Source organism: Rhynchophorus ferrugineus, unplaced genomic scaffold (assembly GCF_030347505.1).
Source record: "Rhynchophorus ferrugineus isolate W39M unplaced genomic scaffold, kcgeb_rfMv2 rfM11, whole genome shotgun sequence".
Lineage (NCBI taxonomy): Eukaryota > Metazoa > Arthropoda > Insecta > Coleoptera > Curculionidae > Rhynchophorus > Rhynchophorus ferrugineus.
Window position 1 is genome coordinate 32,996,981 of NW_027472590.1, and position 27,590 is coordinate 33,024,570.

Here is a 27,590-nt window from a genome sequence, read left to right on the forward strand (position 1 = left end):
TATAATAGATCCATTTTTCATTTAAAATGAAAATAACAATAATGGGAAAAATTCAATACAAAGACTTGAATGCAAAGGAAATAGGAATCATTTTATTTGAAAGGTATTAACCCTTTTTTCGAATTACACTTATCTAATTTAATTTAAATAACTATGTTTCCTAATATACATAATAATTTTTTCAGTAATAATATACTATAAAATACTGGCACAAAGATCTAGAAAATTTCGTTTATAAATCTTTTTTTCAATATAATTAAACCTGTGAATTGGTCATGCTTATATATAGAATTTTTTCTTTTAAATAAATTTGAATGATTATAGTATAAAATAAGCACATTCTGTAATATATGCGATAAAACAAAGAGTATTTTTCCACGTTTACAGAAATATCTACCAAAAAAATCCAATTAAAATTAATAACATGATAAATATATTATATAAAGATATTTGCGCAAACATATAAAACAAAACGACAATTTAATTATATCATCTATTTACATACAGTGACATATTTTTCATCCATTTTTCTCTTTGTACGTAAGGTTTGCAGATTTTATCCCAAAAAAAACCGAAAAAAATTACCTAAAGGTTCTAACTTACATCCGACTATTCACAATTATTAAACATATATTTTTCACGCATGAGGTCAACAAACGAAAGTAAATTATTTTTGAAAGGTATCTTGAACAGTATACCTGTCATTTTTCGAAGTTTCGCTGAAAATAGAGATAGGACAATTCGAGAAACCACACCACCGAAACAGGCCAATCGCCTGGTAGAACGGTTCAGGCGCCAGAGTTTCGTGGGGGAAACCATTCGTCTATAATTATTTCTGGGTTATTCAGTGAGACGCAGAAGGTTAAAAGAATTAGCCGCGTTGCCAGATTTCCCTCTTTGTCCTACTGGTTGGTTAAATAGCGTGCAATAATCACGGTAAAACTAAAATAATATTGATCAGTTTGGCAACGCCGCCTATAGTGAAACATCTGTTTCGGTCTGCGTCATAGTTTGAATTCGCCAAGATTTCAGTTTTCGAATAGCGGGCTGTTGGGAGGTGTTGTTTAACGACAAATAATATAACCTAGCACGTTGAGTTTAATATATTAATACATTTTAATTTTTTTTTGTTTTATATCTGTAATATCGGAAATAAATCGGGTTTAAGATGAATCTGTCATTCGCAGGATGTGGTTTTTTGGGTATCTATCACGTTGGAGTGGCTTGTTGTTTCCGCAAATATGCACCGCATTTGTTGTTAAACAAAATATCAGGAGCGTCAGCTGGTGCCATGGCTGCCTGTTGTTTATTGCTGGATTTGCCTTTGGGTAAGTTATTAAATAATCGTAAACCTTAATTCCCCATTTAACTCATTGTCGAATAATTTGCGAATCGTTGAAAGGTTGTCGAATGTTTAACGCCTGACTTGTTTTCAATTGTTTATTTGCAACATATCGTTTTTGTTTGAATTCTATGTCAAGACAATTTATTCCGAATTAAAGGCCTCGCAATGATGAATTCTTTAAACGTTCGCAGGTCAACCGTTGCAAACAATCGGAATTCTGTTATTGTTTTCGGGTTCGTTGGTATAAAATTTCATATTTAAATGGAGGATTATTTAATTATTTTTCGCTAACAATAACCTTGTTTTTATTAGAACATTATGCTATGAGTCGATTTTAAATTATTTTGTAATGTTGGTTGGTAAAATGCTTAAAACAGTGGTCATTAATTGGGTTGAAAGACAAAATAAGTTGGTAACATTTTTATTTGTTAAATTTTATTATTAAATTTCGTATGCTATCTAACATTGGCTTCATAAAGGATAATCATTAAAATTACATAGAATGTAATATATACGTTGGCTTAGAAATAATAATATATAATAATTAGAAAAATTAATCCACGATTTTAATCTTCAAAACCTTTGTTCAACAATTGTGATTGACTTGAACTAATGACTTTATACAGTAACTAAAATAATATTGCTTTGCGAAATCAAAGAAAACATCGCTATCAGTTTGACCTTTTTTTCAGAAATGTAGTGCGTATTCGCCAAAATGTTAGACAAAGACAATCACATGGGTCAATGTATGGCTCATATATCTTTCATTGACAGTTTTCAATTTTTACGCTCCTACAATTTTGTCATAACATTTACTATCACTCCAATTATTAAATTTATTAGAGATTTTTAGGTTACTCTTAGGTGTTTTCTTCATATAATTTAGAGTTGATTACATTAGCGTCGTTATTGTTTTTATGAATAAAATTATTAAAGAGGTCAGTATTAGAATTTTCTTGTTATATATCACAGTAATAGTAATAAATGGGGTAGAAACAAAGTTATCAAACATACATAGTTATCATTGAATTGGAAATATTTTTTACTGGACTAGCGTCTTTTTCTCATTATTGATGCTAGCTAATAAATATATAATTTCTTCTGTATATTAAATAATCATTCCGTCTGTAAACAGTCTTTTTAGGTTAATCATATGGTTTTGAAATATAAGTGTAAACATTGATAATATCCAATACATAGGTCATAGTTGTAAAGAATAAAAAAAATACGTTAAATTTTTAAAACCGATATTCACGCCGCGTGTTTGGTTCATTTGTCAGTTAATTGTTGGTATGACTACATTTAACAACTAGTAATTGTTTTGAATAACATAGTATTTAATGTGACATTTAAGTCATAAGTCCGATCTTTTTTTCATGAATGTTTGTATTCATTTGGTCCAAAAGGTTACAAGTTTTTTGTTAACAGTCAGCCTTAACTCAGCTTTAATATTTTGTGGTCCTGATTTAGTATTTTATGAATATATATTGTCTTTGGAGTCGAAAATTTGCATATTCTAAAACAATATGTTATTGTGAAAAAATATAATTCTATACTTTCTTGAATTTATTAATAAAACTTAGTTAACCGCTAGTTTTTCGTGCTAGAGTTTGGTTCTCTTCAGTCTGTATACAATGTGTTATCTAGTTGCTGCCTAGCCTCTGGTTTTTCGTGGAACTGCAGCCTAGCTTCATGTTTCTCGGGGAGCTTTGGATTTCTTCTTTAACTGAAGAGATTTCTAGGTATCGATGCAAGTCTTCATTGCGTTTTTTGTTCTGAAATATTTGTAGATCCTTATATTGTTGACCTGGGTGAAATCCCACAGTTGTATACCATATAGCCAAATTGGTTTTAGCACTTGAGTGTAAATCGTAATCTTATTATGGATCGATATTTTAGTTTTCCTTCTAAGAAGCCACTATAGCTGTTTATATTGTGTTTTTAGCTAGGCTAATTTCATTTCAACATGCTTTTTATATTCCAATTTGATAAGGCATAATTAAATAATACCTATATATTTGGCACTATTCTCATGTGGTACGTAGTGCCATTTAAGTCCAGTATCCGCCCCATATGGTCCAGTCTATTATTCTATCTCTGGCTTCCACATTACTTTTATAGATGCTTCTTGGTACAATGCTAATAATGCTGTATTATCCGCAAATATCCCGATCACAATGTTATTACTGCTATGGAGCAGTAAAAGGAATAGGGCAGATAAACGATAGGTCCCGGGATACTGCTCTACATATAAATAAGAAGTCCTTGCAAATCGCGAAATTTTAAATATGGCTTCTTTTTTCGAACTTCGGAGACTTGTTTGTATTTCTTTTTTCTTATTTGTGCGGCTTTTAATATGATGTAGAAAATAATATTGTTTGATTTTGCTTAATCTCCGAATTTCTAAGAAATGAAGGACAAATTTAACGAAATATTCGTACAGTAACAAAACGATGACCTTTGTTATAACTATTCCGCATAATAGACCGCGTTTTTGCTATTGTGTCGTAATTTATCGGACGCACAAAAATAGTATAATTAGTAATTGAGCCAACGCATGCATTTTCAGTATCAAATTGAAAGTGAATAGTGCTTGTTGTATTTATCATAGTCATGAATTTGTCGTTTTCCGGCTGCGGATTTCTGGGAGTTTACCATATGGGCGTGAGCTGTTGTTTTCGAATGTTTGCTCCCCATCTGGTCCAGGATATATCAGGAGCATCCGCTGGTGCTATTGTAGGCTGCTGGACACTGCTGGACTTGCCACTAAGTATAACTCATTAAATTGGCTGAAAAGCGTGATAATTTTTTCTTGTTAAAATGTATTTATTGAGAAAAATTCGTATAATATGTATTAATAGAAATATTCTCATGGTTTTCTACATCTATCTTGCAAAATAGAGATACCGTGTTGAAAAAAACGATGTTGGTTTGACAGTTGTCCGATTATTGATGCATTTTCACACTTCTTGAGTGGTAGTCAGGAGCCGCTATGTTTGGTATTCGAACTGCCATAGTGCATCCTTCACAACTCTCATAATGCATGTCCGGATGTTGTCATACAAGACTATTATTTTGTATCTGTTACAATTTGTTCAATTGACGTTGACAGAGGTAACAGTTACATTCGGTTTTAGCAGTTCGTAATACACTACAGCTTATCATCTCTATATACACTAAATAACCCGTAAATAAAATAGTAACACTAAACACAAAAATGAATGAATTTTACAGTTGAATTTATTAAAAGCATTAAATATGACGTCACCGGCCTGTGACTCTTTTTGACAACAGTAAATGTCTTAAAATCAACAATTGTTTATGATTATATTAAAATTAATGTATGTTTAATGGACCGGACCATTATTTCGCAAGTTTATTGTTTTAAGAATTTACTTTTTTAATGCTTTTTATCAACTTGGGCTTATTTGTATATAAATCGACCAACTTTAGGGATCATAGTAATTTCAGTAACCAGCGATATAGTTTCTAGCCGCCATGCTTTTAAATTGTGTGTATGTGCGTATCAAAAGAAATTGTTATTGATGTTTAATATGAGTATATTTATTTAATCTACGTTGCATCTATAGTATTAAGTTTAAATTCGGCACCAAACATGTTTGTAAATATACGTAGAATAAACTAATCATTTTGTTTGACATATCACTATGTTGCTATACTATAACCATAGAGATGTATAAACATATGGTGAAGGTGTTGGGTTACTTCAATTGATGGTGCAATTGCTGTTCATTTCTTATTTTCAATAGGCCAGGTCAATAGAAATGTATTGCCTATTGTTTTTGGTTATTTCATTTAGAAATTTCATATAAAATTACTTTTATTAAATACAACAATCAGTTTACAATTACAATTCTAATTGTTATTAATAAATCTAATCCATAGTTTCAGAAATACTACATCTTGTTCATTCTAGTCTATTTATATGTACTATAATATTTTATATACACTCATGAATTTAAATCTTTACCATGTAGCCAATGTATTTTGTTATATTGTTCTAACGAGGTTGGTTATAATCTATGTTGACTAATATTATTTTAGTTTGTAAAATTGCTATGGGTATGTTTATTTACAGTTTAATTCATTCAATTAAATGAAAATCCTAAGTAAAACTGAATTGTTATATATTGTGATCCAAAAATACAATTCAAACACATCATGGACCAAAGTAATAACAAAGAAACCTATTTTGGTAAGACCAATTGCTAGGTATGGCTCGTTCGATTCTTCAGCACCGATATAGCTCGTTCTTCAGCTCGTTGGATGGACTGATCTTGTAATTTTGGCAAGTCGCTAGCAGGGCCACAGTTTATTTTATGTCGATATTTTTTTACATATTATCGCCTGGTTTAAAGTTCACATTTCTATCATTCTTTTTTAACAATAAGTTTTTAAAAATTTAGTTTCCATATTATAAATAGAATAGAGGCTGGCATTTTCAGTAACTACCCGAGCAGTTGCCGCAGATAATTTATGTCACTTATTAATCGTTGAGTATTTTTAGTCGCTAATTAAAAAAAACGAATATATTAAAATAAGTTTTTTTTTTGAAATTTTGATCATAATAATAATGCCGCGAAGGCAATTAGCAGCCCAGTAATGTGTATATTTTGTGAATATCCACAATGAGTGTGTCTTTTGCTGGTTGCGGCTTCTTGGGCGCATATTACGTTGGTGTTGCTACTTGTTTCCAACAATTTGCACCTCATCTGATGAGCAGTGTTTGTGGTGCTTCAGCTGGCTCCTTTATAGCAGCTTGGATTGCATTGGGCTTGAATATATGTAAGATATTAGTATTAATTTCAATAATTCGGTATTGATTAGGCCGGGTAATTACTTAAATTAGTGTTATTTTGTACAATGGTCACTATATTCCAGTCAATTTACGATTGGTACAGTTGTTATTTTAGCATTTTGAGCAATCAAATAATGCTATTATTTTTGAATGCTGCCTTTACTTCACTATTTACATGTATTTCTCGTCTCTTCTGACCTTTGTTCCAAGTTTTTAAACTTATTTTCAACAATGATAGATACCTTTAAATTCCGCATTTGGCCACCTGGGTTGGTGGAACGTCTGAATACCTCGATTTATATCTCTAGATGATATTACTATATATGTTTCAGAAAGAAATAATTGTGGTGTGTATCAATTGTTCTATTTTGGTGTCAGTAGTATAAGTCCAAAATATATGTTAAATGGGTTATGTATAGTAATTTCTCGTCAAAATAAGAAAAAACCTGTGAAAGATGATGAATACCCTGATCGGTTAAACTATATCGGTGCTGAAGAATCGAACGAGCCATACCTAGCAATTGGTCTTACCAAAATAGGTTTCTTTGTTATTACTTTGGTCCATGATGTGTTTGAATTGTATTTTTGGATCACAATATATAACAATTCAGTTTTACTTAGGATTTTCAACCCCATTTGATTCTTCCCCGTTCTTTCTAAATACACTTTTTACCACTCTACCCAGCGCGGCACATTTTTCTTTTAATTTGACATATTTTTCATTTTTAAATTAATAAAAATACCATTTTTAAATTAGTATTCAATGTTTTTTATACCTTGAATAATATATTGAAATAATTAACTTATTATATATTAATAATTTTTATAGCTCGCCTTTGTTTGGAATTGCTTATTTGTTGATTTGGTACACTAGTTTCTATTAGTCACGATTAATTATTATATACATCCTTTAAAAATTGTAATATTCAAAGGAAATGTTCACATAACAACATGATAATTACGTTCTATATTTTCGTAGTTATATTTCGTATTTTTCTACAATTAACTACAATTTCTACAAGTGATATATAATTTTATAATAACTTAATTGTACTTAATTTACCTTCTAAGCCTTTAATTTTTATCGTAATATTTGATATATAGCATGCTATTCAATAATTATTAATAGCTGTAATAGCAATAGACTTTGTACTAGATGAACTTTGATTTATTTCAATTATTTATACGAGGTTATATTAATATCATAATTTTTCGCTTTACTCCTTGATGTTGACAAACCGAGAAACCATCTTGCAAGGTTTGAATGATACATTTTCAAGCCTAAATCATGTTTTTATATATAAAATATACAATATCTTTCAACATATTAATGTTTTGGTTGAGTTTCTCTCTCTCTCTCTCTCTCTCTCGCTCTCTCTCTCTCTCTCTCTCTACATACAAACATACATTCAATGTAGAAAATTGTCCAATTTCATGTCATTGGCGATTACAGATCACTTGCAAATATTTTTTTTTGATTTAAACGAGTCATTATTTATTCATATGCTGCCTCCGTTTAGCCTTTCAAATATTTATCATTAAAACCTCGTATATTATTCACCAATACCACTTTATTCTTACGTCAACAATGACCAGCACTTGAATTGTAGCACTTACTCAACCAAAACCAGGATTCGGTAGATATTTGTATTTACAAAATCCTCAAATCCCACTAAAATTAATCAAAAATGAAAGATAGTTTGTTTGTTATTTGTTGACTCAATTTTCTAGAGCAAGCTTTAAAAAGGCATTTATTGAGAAAAATTGATACAGTATGTATTAGTCCATCATCTTCCATCATCTGCTACAACTTTTTTCTATATTTTTGACAACATGGCGACACCGTGACGAAAGAACTATGTTAATTTGGTTTTATTGTCAGGTTGCATCGGTCTGAATAAGTGGTAATTACTGTCTGATGGGTATACTGAGTACGGCAGTACCAGGTAGCCATTTTTTAAACGTCTGGAGCTATGTTCTTTGAAAATTTGAGCATGGTTTTCATCCAGTAAGTAATTCATTGTTTTTGAACTATTTTGGTCGTCCAGGCCATTGTTGGCCATTGCCATAAATTCTTGAATAAGTTATTAATTTATGTTACAAGTTACGTAGGAGAGTCTAGCACCATCTATTATTAAAAAATATATATTTTCTCTAATCACTACTTTTTACAATTACTTATTTTAATAAGTCCACTAGATATATACGTCCTTTTTAGATACTTCGTAGATAACAAGGTAATTTTACATCATGACAACGTTCAGCGTGACGTACAAACATTTTCATGATGCCTGTTTAATAACTGCTTGCACTTATCATTGCAGAACCATGTTTAAATCGAATAAAAGGCCAGAGAAATATTTAACCACCATGTTACAAATAAATACAACATTCGCAATTACAATCAAATAACAACAAACGATTTAAGTATGAAAATGTCATTGTGTTGATAAATATTAAACTCTGATCTGCTATTGTTTTATTATGGTTTTGTTGTTATTTGGGTGATTTGTTTTTGCAAGACCTTGATAAAGACACAAAGATGGAACGTATTATTTTGGACGACACCAACATGATTGCACTGAGTCACCTAAGTAGTTTTTTTAGAGATTAAAATGTTGTTTTACTTAGAAGATAAAGCATCGTTATCAGAAACTTTAGTTCTTTAATATTTTCTATACATTTAATGTTATTTAATTCTAATAAAGGTTTATTAAAAATATTTTTTCTTAATAGTCTCCTATTTTTCATCCATGCATTTTTTTGGTTACATAATGCGCCTTCCATCCAAAAGATCGATTTCGCCACAAATCACACACACTATATACTGAATGTTTATTTCATTCACATAATTCTAAAAAAATTATACATATGTTTCCCTCCTCGATTAGACCTAGATATCTTTTTTAAAATTAAATTGATTATTTATGAGTTCAATGAATCCTTTTTCCAATATATATATATATATATATATATATATATATATATATATATATATATATATATAAAGCTGCTCTGAGTAGTAACATCTCATTTTCACTGGATAACCCAATGTTTTTTAATGTTCTCCACTTATTTTTTATCTTGTCACTATACCTGGACCCATAATCTGTTGTAATCAGTGACATGGTCGAAGCCTGGAAAAGCTTTATAAACAGTTGCAAACTAAACAGTGACACCAAAGAGTAATTTGTGGAATTAGAACGGAATTGTCCATTATTAGCTGCTTGATCCTGACCTGACCAAACCAAACCAAACCTTTAATTTGATTCTGTATTGTTTACTGTTAATGATTAGTACAATTGACTATTAAAAAACGCCAAAATTAATCAATAAGAAAGGAGTTATAACCCATCACTGCAAAGCTACATACACATATATTTAGTGACTCGGCGAAAATTAAGAGAGATTGATAGGGAAGTTTTGATGCATCTACCATATAATCCGGATCTTGTCACGTCCGATTACAATTTGTCGTGGTGTCCGCAAAACCTTGTTAATGGTGTAAAGCTTGCTTTAGAAAAGGCTTGTGAAAATTACTTGCTTTAGTTTGTCAGAAATCTCAAAAATTCTAATTGAATGAAAAGATCATCAATCAAAACGTGAGACTGGAATAAAAAACTAAATATTTTCCCCATCCCATTCTATACTGAATAAAAGCGGTATATTAGGCCATCAAGTCAACCATTAACATTGTTTTGTTTTTGGCAAATTCGTTGACCCCCGACCGACTTGATGTGGCCGATAAAATAAAAATAAATTTTCAATTAGTAAGAGGTCCACTGTGTCAAACTCAATTACTGGTTTAATCGTGTTGCCATTTCACAAAGAGAGTTTTTTGCAGTTTATTACTGAATCGAGAAATTGAAGAAAATACATTATTAGACTTAAAAGTAGGAGCATTAACAATGAATTGTCGTTTGTTTAATTTCTTGACGTCAACCATAAGAAAAGACATATTTAAGCAGAAGGTACCCATGCACTTTAATATTCTATACATCTATATTTTATATTCTAATATCCTCGTGATATAAAAAGACAGACCGGTAATATAAGTATCGTTAGTATATGTTACCACTGTAGTGTAAGTTGAGATCGGTAAATCAGCTTCATACAAGAGGTATAATAATGCGCCAAAGATACCGGCCAGGGGAACACCCGAATATATTGGATATAGTTCAGTATATTCATCAGTCATCCTGTTTCACAATAAACTGTCATCTGTGAGATACGATTTTATAGGCAAGAAGTGCAGGTGGAACAGAAGATATTGTAATTTAACTTGTAAGTCATAATGAGTGTGAGTTTTTGTTTCAAAAATTATCTTTGCCGACAAAATATACAGTAATGTAGAGGCGGCGATAAAGATGTCATGAATAAATTACAAGACTATCACTACAAGGCAAATCGTAAAATCATGGTTTATTGTAACTATTAAATATATTTGTCATATTATATCATTAAATATGTCTGTCAATATTAATAGTTATTATGTGCTTACATGTATTTTGATTAGCGATATCTATTGCTGAAGATGTGAAGCATTAATGTAAACTTTTAAAGTGGTGATTTTGATGAGACAAAACGACCTGGAGGGCTAAAACATGTTGACAATAAATTGCCAGGCTTATTTGGCGAAAACCCAGCTTAAACTCTGTGTGAACTTTCAGGCATAATAAAATAATAATTGTTTCCAGGTGTTTACATGTAATGGAAAAGATCCAAGAGAAGGGAAAATGGGTTTTACACGAATTAACTGAAAATGACATTTCGGCCGCTTTAACGTCGCAGTTTCATTGCTTCCTAAAAAGTTTCTATGGTGTTGAAACACCACAAAATCGAAATTACTCTTTTAACAACATAATAATAATAATACAGACGGAATAACGAATTATACAATTAATCTAAATTTGCTATAGTTATTAATTCGCAAAATCGTATCTGAAACAGATGAGAAAAAAAAAACAAAACAACATTAAACATAGCCAACCTCTCCACCTCCTCCTTCATTACGTATCGAGTTTTGCGTATGACAACTAGGCCGCGATAAAAGTTGCGATCTCGTAGATTTTGACGTCACCGAACGTTTTAAGTTGGCTCAGTCTCCCGGTGATCGCGACAGTCGCAGAAAGTGTTTTATAGAGATAGCTTGGGTGCTAATTGTTTCACTCTGGACGCGTACCGCTCATTCACACGACGAATAAATCGCGATCCTGTCTCTCTGGAGAAGCACGATGAATCTCTCGTTTGCTGGTTGCGGTTTCTTGGGCATGTACCATGTCGGGGTGGCCTGTTGTTTCCGGAAGTATACGCCCCATTTGTTGTTGGATAAAATATCGGGAGCCTCCTTCGGAGCCATTGCAGCCTGTTGTCTTCTATTGGACTTACCATTGGGTAATGTTACTTACTATTTATCAATTAAGTTTTAGATTGATTAACAAACAGTCCAGGTCCAAATCAAAATTTTATTATATATTGTGATTTTATAATTGTTACAGCTTTATAAGGTCAATTATTTCGACATCTATTCCACTAATACTATTGGTAAAATTCGCTTGTTACCGTTTATACGCGGAAGTGTCTTGGTGTTTATTGTATTTTAATGTTATGCCAATAAATGCTTAATCATTAGTCGCAACTTTGATCATTTACGTAATTTAAATGGTTGTAAATAATGTTAATAATTATTAAGAAACTGTTTGGGAATATTTTAATAACCAGTAAGTTATAAACTTTTACAGAAAAAATAACGCTTTAAGTCAATTTTGTTGAATCCACGTCATAAAATAAGCATTATGTTTTGTTTCAATATTTGTAGGTGTATGATTAATTCGAGTTTAGAATATTAATTAAAATATTTAGGAAATGAAACCTAGAATTTCGTTTTTTTTCTCGAAATTTCTTTTTTAAAATGTAGGTTGTTCAAACCCATTTTCGCAATGCACTTAAACAGATTACTGGATCGTTTCCAATATTTTTAGATATAATGCAATCATCTCGGGGTGCATAGATTTTTCCTGGTTATATTTGTTTACTATTTGACATATATCTATTAATTTTAATAATGTAGCTTCTTTATTATATTCTTCTTAATTTGTTATACAAAAAAATCCATAGCAGTTTTTTACCTATAAACGCCTTTAGGAGGTTTATAGAGCGGTTTATTTGGACTGGACCTACAGTTTAACATGGGCTCCTCGGTATTACGCCTACCGACTGGCGAGTGACCAACTTAGAAATCATCCCAGAAGGCATCCGGTCTTACCCAGCCTGGTTACTGGCGTGACTAGGATAATTTTCTTTGTCGGATTTTGCACTGTTGCCTAGGAGAATCACAAATCTTTAATTTAATTTAATGTTTTAAGATATTTTTTATTTGAAAAAGTTTATCAAGGCATTGGTTACCGGTAGCAGTCAAATAGGTCTTTAGAATTTTATTTTATTTGGTTGTTTTTCAGGTTTTTATATTATAATAACCTCCCAAATAATTGAAACACGTTTTGGATAACAATACTGATTTAAGTTAAATCATATTAGTACAAATTACTCAGTTTGATAATTCCATTTTTTGGTAGATTTTGCACCACTTGTCCTGTTATTAAATTATAACCTTTTCTTGGAATTGATTTTAATAGATCGATGATATTTTTAACAGTGCAGATAGCTCCGTTACCTTCTACAAATCTGTCATATTATTGGTGTAATATAGGCTGCTCAATAAGTTCGCAGGTCATCATGTATTTTCCAACTGTGTTGTGTACAAATGTGTAATGTTATTTTATATAATTTTGCAAATTAATTTTTATCTTTAACAGCTATTCATATTTTCCAACTTTAGAAATATTATTCTCGAAATTTAATATATTTGGTAGCAGTTTGCCCTTTTTAGATTTATTTTATCCTTGTAATTTATCGCAATATTTATACTTCTGATATATTTCTATTAAATTGTTATTGGGATAACCGTACACATAATATAACAGTTTATTTTTGAATGTCTATGTTTTTTTGTTTTTTAAAGCGATTTTCAATAGCTATATGAATAATATAGCTATTCTCATTCAAATAGCTATATTATTTATATAACCAATTCTGAATGTTATTTTCTGACTAAAACTCGGATGATTCGCGTTATAAATTGGAACCGGTTTGACAAAAATCATCTTTTGAAGGTTGTCTATTACGAAATAAGCTAATGCAGGCGATGATTCGTGATGTTTCAACTATGTTACGTTACTTTTTATAAATATTCTTGTTTAAATAATAAACAGCAAATTCTATGTTCTCAAAGCCATACGGTTATTGACAAACTATCAAACAGTTCAAACTGCACATTGATGTAAAGCATTTATTTATGGCATTATTCGATAATCGATATTTACAAGTCACTGCGCAAAATAAATGTGATTTATCTGAGGTCAGTGTATGTGAAAATTAGATGTATACAACCCGTCATTTTGTAATGATAGCCCCACAAAGAAATTATGTTCGGACATATACTCTCGGTATATCTGTTTATTTATCGGAAGAAAAAACAGCAGGATTATTATAAGCCGTGACGCGAACAAGACTTGACTACGGTTGAAAAAAATGTTTTTTGTCCTTGTTTTTTTACTTATAACAGTAAATAATTTTTTATATATCAATAGATACATCATACGCATCATTACCTTATCTCAAAACTCTATTCAATAACAGAACAATATAAATACATAACAGTAACGTTATTGAAGGCCAAGTGTCACGTATAAATAAGTTTATTAAATCAATAAGTGGTGAAAATGCGATGTATCAATTCAAACAACTTAACAGTTAAATTTGATGATTTTGACATTTCTCATAATTTGATATATATATATATATATATATATATATATATATATATATATATATATATATATATATATATATATATATATATACAGCATTCCATTTAATAGCATTAAGCTATTCAGAATATATACGTTACGCTGCCTGTATACATAAGCTAATCATGGAATTGCATTTTAGATATTCATTGGTTTCAAACAAAATAGGGAAAAATGGCTACCACAATAATTGACTAAAAATACTATTTCAAGCCCTTTCAACATCGCAGTTTCATTGCTTACCAGATACCAAAAAAGAGTTTTAAGTGGTATATTGTGACTGACAATAAAAATGTATCTTCTACGACAATTTATAGTCATACGGTCTTGCTGTGATGTAGGGTATTACCAACTGCTAAAATCGAATGAAATCATTACTTATTAAACAAATTGAACGACGTATTATTACATAAAAGACCAGCAATAGGGAGTAATAGACGGTCAGGCATCCTTTTGTATAACAATGTTACAGCTCGAATTGGAAGTTTTGCTACATTCAGGGTACTTACCAGCCACGGTGCTAATTACCACTTGTTTAGATCGATTGATGGGCACATGATATGTCTATATTGTTAGAAACATTTATATACAATAATGGTACAATTTTTTTTGTTGCTTTAACGGGTGTCGACATTTCGCGACTGTACAATAGTATGGTTATAATCTAAAGGACACGGAGACAGACTATTTCAATATTTTAAATTTTTCTGATATTCTGGATTTTTTTTAATCTAATATTTAATTTCTAATATTTAATATCTGTTTGTCATGTTAACTTCCATATATTTTTTTATTTTATGATATGTTTTATTGTAGTTATCGTTGCAATGATTATTTTTAAATGTTGAATGTGATGTTTTGATAATAAATAGAAATTTTTAAATTATTTTAATATTTATTCTGTATAAATAATAACAAATTAGCTAAATATTTGCTATCTTTAGAGCATACGCCATTCCAGTGTAATAATGTGTAAAACTGATGTTTAGTAGAGACGAGAGTAAGAAAACGAGAAGCTTGTAAAATGATGTATCTAGTATACATGTAGTGTTCTACTTTTTCTATGAGTTTCCTATCACGTTGTTTAGTGACTGAACCTCTTTGTTATTGTAACAATAGGACTCTCAAAATGGATTCAATTGAATAATCACTGCATTATAGATGCAGGAATAATTTAATTTTCGTTTTTTTCCGGAATAGTTTTTTTTTATAAAGAATAAGTCACTTTTACAAATATTCTATGTAGTATGTGATGTAATTTATATCTTACAGGGTTATCAACAGTTTTAAGATTAGGATGATTCATCGTTAATTTTAGTTGTTTTTACTAGAGCAAATTTTAATCTAGATATATTTGTATTATGTATTTGTGTTATTCTTTTTTTTAACCAATAGTGAAGGCACATTCCTCAGTTCTGTTTATTTATACAGCACACGTGTTAACGCGTATTTAACAAAATAAAAATAGGAGTTGCGTATATTATGACCAGTAGTTTCGCGTAGTATCAGAGAGATAAAAGTAAACAAGAGTTTAGCCACTTCTACGTTAGCGAATTTTATCTTGATTGTTTTTAAACTTTAAAGGCACATTTTTGTTTAAATATCTTTACTTTTTAGATCTATTAGGCGGTGGTGCTATTTACAGACCTTATATTTTATTTACTTATCTATCTTTACAATAAATAGAATTGGTGATTTTCTGTCTTAATATTTATGAAAATAAAAGCAATAACAAATATATATATATATATATATATATATATATATATATATATATATATATATTGTATTAAATAAGATTTAGTGATAGGATATGTAGTTGATGTTAATTTTGAATTGTTGTAGTTATTATTGTGTCAATCAACGGAATCCAGTAGCAAATGCAGGAGTTCAGATACTAACTTGTACAAAATGTAATGTAATTTCATATTTCTCTACATAGTTATAAACGTTTAGTAGTAATTGCAGAATACATATATATATTATTGGTTTTTCCCAATGTTAGTTCTACTCTATAGACATTAGGCAACGACATTAGACAATGTGTGTAAATTAGCAGTAATCATTGAGCACTCCAGACTTTTCAGTATACGTAAAATATATTTGTATTGTTCAGAGCCTGCTAGGTTGATCAATATGTAGCGATTTTTTTTATTTGAGTTATTGTTATCGTTAAAGGTTACACAAGAAAACTGGTTACTTTTTCTTATTTAATAACAATCATTATAAATAGGAAATAATCAACAACGATTTGTTAAAAATCAACTTGCTTTAGAGATATGGTGCGCTGAATGGAGGTAGATTTATATAAGACAGTGATGCTACATTGTGTGGCAATTTTTTTTTGTTGGTATGAAAAATTACAAAACGTACACATAAAATAAAGAGAGATATGACAGGGGCAGTGTTACCTTAGAAGTGATGGTCAGTGACTGTTGGCTGTTAAAGACGTAAAATTAGCTTATCCCAAGATCAAGAGATTCATCAGTTTCTTTGCGCGTTCAAATAGTATGAAGCACCGTGTAGCATGACTATAGTCTACCACGGTGTGTAGTAGCAGATTTCTTCAAAGCAAATGGAAAAAGTAACGAATATATGATATATCACAAATAAGAGTATGTTGATCATATAATCAGTTCATATATATAAAAATATCTTGATGATAACAACTTATTAATCTATTGTCGGTTCGTTAACTGAATGATAAGGCGCAATCAGCATACGAAAGAATACCCTTTGCGAACCATAAATAGACCATCCTCGTTGTATACGTTCGCTCTGTTTGTTGTAATTGTGATAACGCTTCCGATTCTAGGGTGAGTATGAGATTCCGACTTTCACGGTCCCCAGATATCTCGACGGATTTATCCATAATATAAATAAAATTAAACAGGCCCTGTGTTGAAATAATCGATAATCTTGAGACTAACATTTTATTTATTTATGGTTACTAATTAAACACCTATTACCATCAGCATTTGATCGCTGTGTGAAATATTGCAGTTTTAAATATAGTATAACAGTATAACAAAGACTTAATATATTTTAGAATTATTTTATTTAAACGGAACATATCACCTTGTCACCAAATACCAGATCGAGTTCCTAGAATATGTATGTATGTATATACGTCCGTATATGTACCGTTTGAAGAGTTCACTATTATAGTTAAATTATTTTTGAGTATCACTTGTACCTTCGTCTGCCAATTTGCCTTGCTGAATAAATTACACATTGTTTACCAAATTTCATGAAAATTCATTCATTATTCAGTGCTCATTTAGGTTTAGCATTAGCTATTGATTCGGCCTATCTGAATGTTTTGTTCTTTTTACAGTGGACGAATTTAGATTAATATTTGAGTCTCTTAATCTTAATACTCTTGCTAAACTAACTGATTATAAATTAGTTTTATAAACAGTCCAAGTTTCACAAGTTTTAAACATTTTGTTTATTTGTTGTATTTTGTATTAAATAATCTTGTGAATTACAATAATTTTTTTTTATTACTCTTCGTGAGTCCACAATCTGCCCTATTGGCAATAAGTATTTCTTCTGTTTATATTATATATACATGGCATGTAGAAAATCACTTCATTAAGCAATCTTCTGTATAAAATATTATCTTAATTAATTAGTCTTATTCTAATGCTTATTCTAAACTCTACATATGTCCAGTAATCAGATTAGGTGGTGTTAAACGTTTTAGTCTACGCACTTCACTATCCAGTCGCATATTTAGCTGATTAGCGAGTACATTGGGATGCACTGACACTCTTTCGAAGTACTTCACACAAACACGTTGGATTACACTCGTTATAGGTTCTAGAGGAATATCGCGTTGTATCACTTTATTTGAAATATAGTACGGAGCATCAACAATGGCACGCAACACCTTATTTTGGAACCGTTGAATGATGGATATATTAGATTTGCTAGCGGTACCCCATAGTTGAATTCCATATGTCCAAATGGGCTTGAGTATAGACTCATACAGCAATACCTTGTTATCTAATGATAACTTGGATTTGTGCCCAATGAGCCAATACATTTGATATAATTTTAGTCCCAGTTGTTTCCGTTTAGAGAGTATGTGCTTCTTCCAGGTTAGGCGTCGATCTAAATGCATACCAAGATATTTAACATGCTCTGCTTGGGGGAGTTGACGATGATTGATATTCACTGGAGGACATGTTCTTCTACGCAGGGTAAACGTTATATGCGTGGATTTTGATTCATTGGCTTTAATGCGCCATGTCTTCAACCATAATTGTATTTGCTCCAGGTGGGTTTGTAGGTTTATTGATGCTGTGACTGGATCTTCATGGGATGCTAAGATTGCTGTATCGTCTGCATATGTTGCCACAGTAGTTATTTTTGTGGTGGGCAGATCAGCCGTATACAGAAGATACAGTACTGGACCCAGTACACTACCTTGCGGAACTCCTGAATATATGGGATTTAATTCGATATGTTCATCGCCTTGATTTACAATAAAATGTCTGTCAGTGAGATACGATTTTAGTAGCTGATAGTCCGGATGAGGGAGAAGTTTCTTTAGTTTAACCTGCAAGCCCGTATGCCATACTTTGTCAAAAGCCTGAGATATGTCTAGGAAAGCAGCCGAACAATATCTTTTGGCATTTAGGTCAGCGTTTATTTGGTTTACAAGTCTATGCACTTGTTCTATAGTCCCATGCTTATTGCGAAAGCCAAACTGATGTTCTGGAATAATTTTTCTTTTTTCTATTATATAGTTTAGTTTTTTTATGTATAATTTCTCGAAAACTTTCGAGATTATTGGTAATAAACTTATAGGTCGGTAGGAGGTCACATCTTCTGGTATTTTTCCTGGTTTAAGTATCATTAATATTTTAGCTACTTTCCAGATACTAGGGAAGTAATTAATTCGTAGCATAGCATTAAATATATATGTTAATAGTTTTATAGCCTTTTCTGATAGTTCTTTTAAAATTTTGCCAGTAATTAAGTCATAACCAGGAGCTTTTTTAATATTAATCTCTCTCATTATTGTATGTTTAACTTTTTTGACCGTTAATTTCTCGTGCGGTAAATCCATTTGAAATGGCGAATCTAGAAAGCTAGTAATTTTATTTTCGTCATCTTTATGTAGCTGAGACTGGAAAGGTTTAAAAACATTTTTTAAGTGTTTTGAGAAAATGTCGGCCTTCTCTTTATTGCTTCTCGCCCAATTATTTTCGCTTGTTTTAATAGGTGGGTTATGCTGCTGGGATCTCCTAAGCTTTTTTCTTGCTTTCCACAACGAATAGTCTGTAGCCTCAGTTGATGTCAAGTTTTCTAGGTATTCTTGAATGCCTTGGTTTTGTTCAATTTGGATTAGATCTCTCAGCTCTTTTATGGCCCTATTAAATTTTCTTTTATTCTCTTCAGTCCTTTGCTGTTGCCAATTTCGTCGTAACTTTCTTTTTTCTGCTATCTTTTTCTGTATTGTACATGATATATGTGTATTTTTTCTTGGAAATGTTTCACTGTTGGGAGTCGCGGAATGTGCTGCCTCCTGTATATTTTTTGTAAGATTTATTGCTGCTATTTCTATATCCATTTCAGTTTGTAACGGTAAGTTTAGAGAGATATTTTGGTCTAAGTTTTCTCTAAATGAGGGCCAGTTAGTTCTATTATTGCACAGAGAAGGGGGTTTATCTTTGATGGTTATTTTTGAAGAAATTGTTACTATTATTGGTGAATGATCAGAAGACAGGTCGAAACATGATTCTGCCTGACACTTTTTTGGATCAATATTTTTTGTAATACAGAAATCTATTGTATCTGGTTTTTTATCTCTGTCTGAAGGCCAATATGTTGGTTCACCAGTAGAGATATGTTGTAAGTTATCTATTCTTATGGCTTTGAGCAGTTCTCTACCTTTTGAGGTTATTATTCTTGAACCCCACATTAAATGTTTTGCATTATAATCTCCTCCTGCTATAAATCTATTACCTAGCGTACTGAAGAATTCTTGAAATTGTTCTGCCTTGTTATGTTTGGGTGGGCAATAAATCGCAGAAATTGTTAATGGTCCATGGGCTTCCTCTATAGTTATACTGGTGGCTTGCAGGTAGTCTTTGCGGAATTTTTCTTTTTCGAAATGCTTTATATCATCTCGAATTATTATGGCTGTAACAATAAAATTGTTCGGTCATTGACCGATAACCTGTTTGGTTCCCAACCCACGCTTTCGCATCCACAAGTGCTAACATATGATATATTTGCCAAAATTAAACCTTCACAAATAAAGAATAATACAATGGCAATTTTTTCCAAAACAATTGAACTTGAACATGAACATTTTTTAGATAATTATATTAGCAGATAAGATATATGTATTTTTCATTGCGATAAGTTTAGATGACAAAGATTTATTATCAAGGTGTATTTTTACGTTTTTGTTATATAATTAGTAATTGAAATAATAAGAAGTAAACGCTTCCTAAGAATATGACTAAATTTCATAATTATACTTAATCAGAACATTCCTCGAGAGCATGTTCTAAAATTTTTTTCAGGTTGTAATACGTGGTGGTTTTTATATATTTATTTTTGGGTCAGCTTGAACTTTATTGTTCTTGGCGAGGCTTAAGTTAAGAACTCTCGTTGTCTTGATTTAATGACTACATTGGAAAATATATTTCATTCAAAAAGTCACTGACTATGAAACTGAGCTCGTATTTGCAAGCACTTAATATATTTACAAACAAGTACGTTGTTCATATAACCAGTTCATATAAAAATATCTTGATGATAACAGTTTAATTGTCGCAATTGTAATAATAACTATTGTCGGTTAATTAACTGTATGATAATACCCCATCATAAAACAAAAGAAGGCCCCTTACGAACAACAAACGTCGTATACGTTCGCGGGTATTGTGATAACGGTTTCGATTGTTTGGTCAAGATGAGATTCTGACTTTTACAGCGCACCGATATCTCTATGGATTTATTGATAATAAATAAAATCAAACAGGCACTGTGTTGAAATCGTAATAACCTTTTGAATTTGAACGGTCGGTTTTAGCGAACATATAACCATATTACGTAGATATAACATCGGTTATCTATTTTCCAGGTGAGACAACGAGCGACGTTCTGCGAGTGGCTACGGAGGCTCGAAAAAAATCACTGGGTCCGTTTAATCCATCGTTCAATATCCACCAGCTTCTCCTTGAAGGATTGGAGAGGTTTCTGCCCGATGATGCACATATCAGGGTCAGTGGAAAATTACACATTTCACTCACCAGAGTGCGTGACGGTAAGTCACTGTTAGATAATTGATGAAATTGTTAATTTATTTTTTATCTAAAATAATTCTTATTCAACCGAATCACGAATTCACCAGACATTGCTCTTTTTGATTATCATTTGATCCTGTCGATATCCATAGGGCATAACTGTATAGTACTTTTATTATTATGACAAAGCTGTAAAAGCACGATCTACGAGACATCTACTCAAACAGGCATGCTTTTTTCGAAGATATGGTTTAAAGAAATAATTTTCATAAAACAGCGATAATGTATTAAAAATTGATTTTTTTACCATTAAAAATGGTTTTATTTTGTTTACAGGAAAAAATGTCATTGTTTCCCAATTTGACTCTAGAGAAGAGCTGATTCAAGCCCTTTTGGCATCTGCCTTCATCCCAGTGTTCTCTGGTTTATTCCCACCAAAATTCAAGGGAGTCCGATATATGGACGGAGGATACAGCGATAACCTGCCAACCTTGGATGAACACACCATCACAGTCAGTCCATTTTGTGGTGAGAGTGATATTTGCCCGAGAGATGACAGCTCCCAGCTATTTCATGTATGTATGGTCAAACGTAAGTTTTAACTACTGATATATAACGAAAACTTCCTTTTTATTTATTACAGATTAATATAGCAAATACTAGCATAGAATTATCTAAACACAATATCTACAGAATGGTGAGAATATTGTTTCCGCCACCGCCAGAGACCTTAGCCAATATGTGCAAGCAGGGTTTCGATGACGCACTTAGGTTTCTTCACAAAAATAATTTGATCAATTGTACCAAATGTTTAGCGGTACAGTCCACTTTCGTCGTGTCAGATACATTAGAAGAAAACCTTATTTATGACCCTCAATGTACAGATTGTAAAATTCATAGACAGGTAATTATGTAGTTCTAATATTATGTTACTGTATTATCTTAATATATCTGTTTATAAGAGTATATCATTAATATAAAATTTATATAAATATATATCATATATACCCTTGTCATGACAAAAGACAACTCTCCACCTAAGGTATAGAAAAACTAGAGGTGGAATTCAATAAGATTCACAAATCAACTGTTAATTATATCACTTGAAGGATGCCCAATTACTTAAGAATAATGAGCGAAATACCACGGCATCCTTCTCGATTGTAAATTGCAACAAAAAGTCGAGCAAATCAGACAGAAAATTAAACAACTTGTGTTGATTAGTTGGAAAATACTCCCAACATGACATTAAATGAACTAATAACCCAACGCTGCCGAAACAAAGTACTTGGATTTACTACCAATGCTTATTGCTACGTAACCAATTGAATCGTGAATTGATCTGAATACAAAAGAAAAGTGTTTAAAAGCAAAGTGTAATAAATTAATTCATAAATTAAGATTGTACTAAGCTTATCTAATAAAAGATGATAATAGTAAAGGCAAAGGGCAGCAGAGGAAATAATAATGAGTCTATTATAATTATGGTGGGATGAGAAAGGAGCAGTAACTAAATCTTAATATAAAGTACCCTTGAAATCTATAATTTTTTAATATTATCCATTTCTTGTTTACAATGGCTTGAACAAAAACCAAGCAGATGGTATCTCGAGTTCTTTATTCCCTGTGCTGGAGGATTACAATTATGAACAAATTTGTATAACTGCTATGTCGTTTCTCGATATATCAATATAAATTATCCGTACAATTTATTATTGTGTATTAGATCATACCGCGCCAAGTAAAAAAGCTGGATTAACAAAGGCCGGCGAAATAAGATATCATTGCAAAATATAAGTCTAACGGTTAAGGTCCACTTCAGAAACGACAGGTTTCGAGATAATTGGAGATATGATTTGTTGCCAGGCGCTTAATTAAACAAATTGCTCGATTTTCTCGGTCTTTATGCACGATTGATTCATGCTAATTGCTGCAATATCGTCAGATTAATGTATTCTACAGCAAAAATAACTAAAGCTATCGTTTTGTCTGGCTTTCGGAAAATACTTTTTGGTCTCTCTTCAGATAGCCGGAATACGTTGGAATTCCTTTATTAATCTATAAATATAATAATTATCGTTCAATGTATTTGTACAAACGAATCTGTTTTAAAAAAATGTTATGTAAACTTGGTGATGGCGTGGGACATTCCCAAATTAATTTCGTTGTTTGTTAAACTTTTGATTAATATATACCTTTTTAACCTTCTTATTACAGGAAGCTTTAGTGTCAAATGTACCTGATACTGTATTGAACGTTTTCCAAGAAGTAATAGAATCAGCTAATAAAGGTGTTTCCAATTGGCTCTTCAAGCATAGGGGTATGAAATTATTATCAGTTCTGAGCTTACCATATACTTTGCCCGCTGATATAATATACGCTACATTCACCAAGTAAGTATCACATCATATTTGGAATATTTGCAATATTTGCGCTTCTATTAACTATAGCTGCAGTAGTAATTGGCATAATTTTATTTGCTGGTTGTTCAATTAATTTAGAGATGTTTTTACCCTATAACGATTAACAATATTTGCCAGTCATAATTAAGAGTTATGAAGCCTATAAAAACATAAAAACAAAGACATACCATTGTTTTTTTTTTCGTGAACAAAAATAATAGCTATCTACAAAAGACTTGTTGATAAATAGAAATTAATTAATTTAGAAAAAATGTTCATTTTTATCTACATTATTTCAGTATTACTTTTCAATATAAGTGTCTCAATATTTATGCGTATCTAAGTATAATTTGTTGGTAGTTTTTGTTTTATTCGAGTTTTTCAACTATGTCTACATGTGAATTACATGCAAATTATTGGTATTTAGTTAAAATCAATATTTTCATATTTAGTATATTATATTATTATAACTAATCTGACTGATTTAGTAACACAATGCCACTACACAGAATTTTATTGTGGATAAATCCAAGTCTTGAAAATATTGTATCTCGAACAAAATAAATTTTTAGATCTATAAACATTATTACATTCTCTGAATTAGAAATAATTTCAAGTACTCCTATAAGCAAACTATTTTTTTTACCTATTTGTTGCTTTCATAAAGCTAAAGTTGTGTAGTTATTAGGTTGTGTGTTATTGACCAAAACAAGTGATGGTTGAAAATTACTGATTCCTGATGAACACAGAGTCTGAGGTATGATATTCTAATCTTTAATGGTCAGAGCTAGTTCACCATGGTTTTGGTATATACACACCATTCGTGTTCAACCAAATTCCTGTTGATCCTTATTGTTAGTATTTGTTGTTCGTAACTATTTGTACAAATAAATAGACATTATTTTATTTTTGCTATATTTTTTTCTGTCAAATCATGCGTCATTGTTCCTTTTTCCGAATTGTTTCCATGGCCCTTAAAAGTTGCTTCTGTGCCTTTACTAATAAGCTTTTGTAGCAAGTCCTTTTTGTTGATATAATTCTCTCTATTAAGTTTCAACAAGAAAGCGGGAATATATTGGTAATTTAAATTGAGTAATAAATTCCATAAATGGTTATCAGAGTGTGGTTTCAGTGATAAGGCTAAAAGAGTCAAGTTTAAAATTCAATGTTTGGGATTCCTCCTAATTGTAGACAATTTTTCAAAACATGTTGAGATTCATAACAAGAAAGGAGGTTTGTATATAATTTATGTTATTTATTTATTTAAAAAAAGAACTGAATGAAAAAGAGCAGTAATTAGAAGTAGTTTATTATGAGCTGTTCAAAATAGAAGAAAGACATCACCAACATTCTCCACAAATGGGACATCATGCTATATTCTCCGTGTTCATCAGGCATAAATCTTTTCAATCACTTGTTTCGATCGATCGATGACAGGTTCAAGTTGAGTAACCCTTAAGAAAATACGTATATTATTGGATGGCTATGAAATTACAGCTACCGATAAGAATAATGTATCAATTTGTATACCATTACTTTGTTGTAGTTTTTGTTTTGTTGAATATTCGGATTAAAATTTAATACATGGATTTGGCAATAAATTTAACATATTTCTCTTTTATTCTCACCATAATTAATATGACCTTTTAACCGCCACGGTTGATTAAAATAGAAATTTGTTTAACCGGCGCGATTCGTAACCAAATATAATGTATGCCTTCGCAAAGATGCTTATGCTAAGGCTATACACATACTCATACACATTTTATCATATCATATCGTATGTTCCTTTTAGGTTGCATCTCTTAAAACCTGTCGTTCCTCAATTAAAACGTAGATTAGTTTCACATAACGCCACCAGCTTCCAATTGCTCACGTCAATCGGAAACCAATTCGAAACATTCTCGTTTGATTACAAACCCTGCCAAGCCCTCTTACCCCACAACCGTAATGCATGTATTAAGGACCCATCTCTTAGTGTGCATGAAAGGTGATAATTTTTTTTATACTGATCCCCGAAATATTTTAGTTGCTTGCATTGGCTTGGTTTGATTGTACCTTCAATGTGCCTTTAATACGCTATATATAAAAGCATATTTTTTTCTTTATTGCGCAGTATTTTTAGAACACCTTTTATAAGTCATGGAAAAAGTAATAGATTTGTTTTGTTTATTAAATTTGTTAGAACATATACAAAATTACAAGCTTAAGTATGTTTGAATAATCCCAATACTTTTTCCTAAACATATAAATAACTAAACACATAATGTTTGTGCATTATTATGATATTTTTTTCTAGATTTATGGCTACTGCTCCACAAGTGGGAAATACTCTATGGGATGTCAGTAAAGTAGTACTGGATCAAATGTCTAATGTTTTGACCAGAGTCAATAGGAAGAGGCAGCAAATCAGCGCCAAAATAACCTGTCAACTAGCGATAACAGAATACAGTGGTGGTGAGTGAATTTGGCCGTTTTAAATTTGTGTACTCGTTCATGATGAGTCATTCAATCTCGTTACAGGTAAAGAACCACCAGTTGATGATCTCGTCGAAAACAAAGTCAACCTTAATTTCACCCTGGACCTGGACGATTGGTAAGTGGCACTAGATTAAGTCTGAAAGATGTCAATGCACAGGCGTCGCCGATGAACCTTAATGCCGCTATCGACTTACGGTTATCTGTAGCTTGTATTATTTGTTTTTAGCGATTTACCTTTGGAACAAAGTCCAGAGCGAAAATTCAATACCAGACAAATCTTGCAGCGTAAACCCAGCTTTACGATAAACAAGAGTGATACAATGGACGACGATACATTTGACCATATCCTACAGGTTACGTCACATCACGAGGCTATCATGGCTTACTATTACTTAGATGAAAATAACAAGGTACTAATTTTTGGAGCCCTATAAATGTGTATATAAATGTGCTCTATAAATAACGTTTTCAGGTTAAAGTCACCGAGATATTTGATGTGACTGAGGACGAGTCTCCTCTTCTACAGACGCCTTGTGAGAAGGACGTGAACACGAATTTAGAATTCGATGATAGTTGGACTGATTATAATCAAGTCGATGAACTAGCGCAGGACGACTGTAAGTTACTCACACCAACACTTTTTTGACGTAGTTTTACATAGCAACGTTTCTTTTGCAGTGCATTCTGAATATTCGCTCGAAGATCTCTTAGACAGCGACAAGAACGTATTTTCAGATCCAGAGAGCGAATGGGTAGGGACCTGTAAAGTGGAAGAACCTGAAGATGATCTTAGGTATTCTTCCAACGATGCCAGGCCGGAGTCGGACCGAGTAACGCTTAAGAATGAGGATAATACCAAAGAGAAATTACTAATTCATTCCCATGATTTTGAATATAAAAATTGTTAAGGGTATTAACTATAGTTTGCCGAGATAATTAAATTTTCACTGAATGGAATAAAATAGATTAGATAGAATAACAAATTCCATTTTAAATTATTTAAATATTGTATGTGGTTTATTTTTAAATGATGTACATTCCTTTTTTATATCTATATCCTAGGTACTTATGAGAAGCATCTGACTGTTTTTGAAGTAATAGTACCAAGTCTTGTACCTTTGAAAATATTGCCTTATATATACATATAAAAAAAACAAAGTTGTGAACTGATTGTGATACAGTTAGCCCCCATTTATATGACAAACGTTTGTCATCTGAATAGGGGTTTACATAAAATATTTATAGTTTTATATTGTAAGAAAAAGTCAATAATGTTATTTATGTTTTAAGGTAAATTTTTTAACGTAGCCTTATTTATATTTTTGTTGCTACTGGAATAAATTTTATGATATTAAAATATTTGTTTCACTAACATACCATACATAAAAATATATAACTTTCTAT

The 27,590-nt window shown here is 31.3% G+C and overlaps 1 protein-coding gene across 6 annotated transcripts; it reads left to right on the forward strand.

Moving 5' to 3' along the window:
• The first annotated feature begins 854 nt into the window (after positions 1-854).
• Positions 855-27,543, forward strand: LOC143204645 (1-acylglycerol-3-phosphate O-acyltransferase Pnpla3). 6 transcript variants are annotated; one of them, XM_076417344.1, is made up of 11 exons: positions 858-1,328; positions 21,141-21,323; positions 21,640-21,878; positions 21,947-22,207; positions 23,521-23,696; positions 25,501-25,695; positions 26,005-26,162; positions 26,229-26,301; positions 26,413-26,596; positions 26,659-26,803; positions 26,865-27,543. In XM_076417344.1, the coding sequence occupies exons 1-11, from the start codon at positions 1,169-1,171 to the stop codon at positions 27,092-27,094; spliced, it is 2,004 nt and encodes a 667-aa protein (XP_076273459.1). In that variant the 5' UTR covers positions 858-1,168; the 3' UTR covers positions 27,095-27,543. The 6 variants fall into 6 exon arrangements, with proteins under 6 accessions (XP_076273462.1, XP_076273459.1, XP_076273463.1 ...); XM_076417345.1 differs by lacking the exon at positions 858-1,328 and adding an exon at positions 3,918-4,115; XM_076417342.1 differs by lacking the exon at positions 858-1,328 and adding an exon at positions 11,243-11,558.
• The last annotated feature ends 47 nt before the right edge of the window (positions 27,544-27,590 follow it).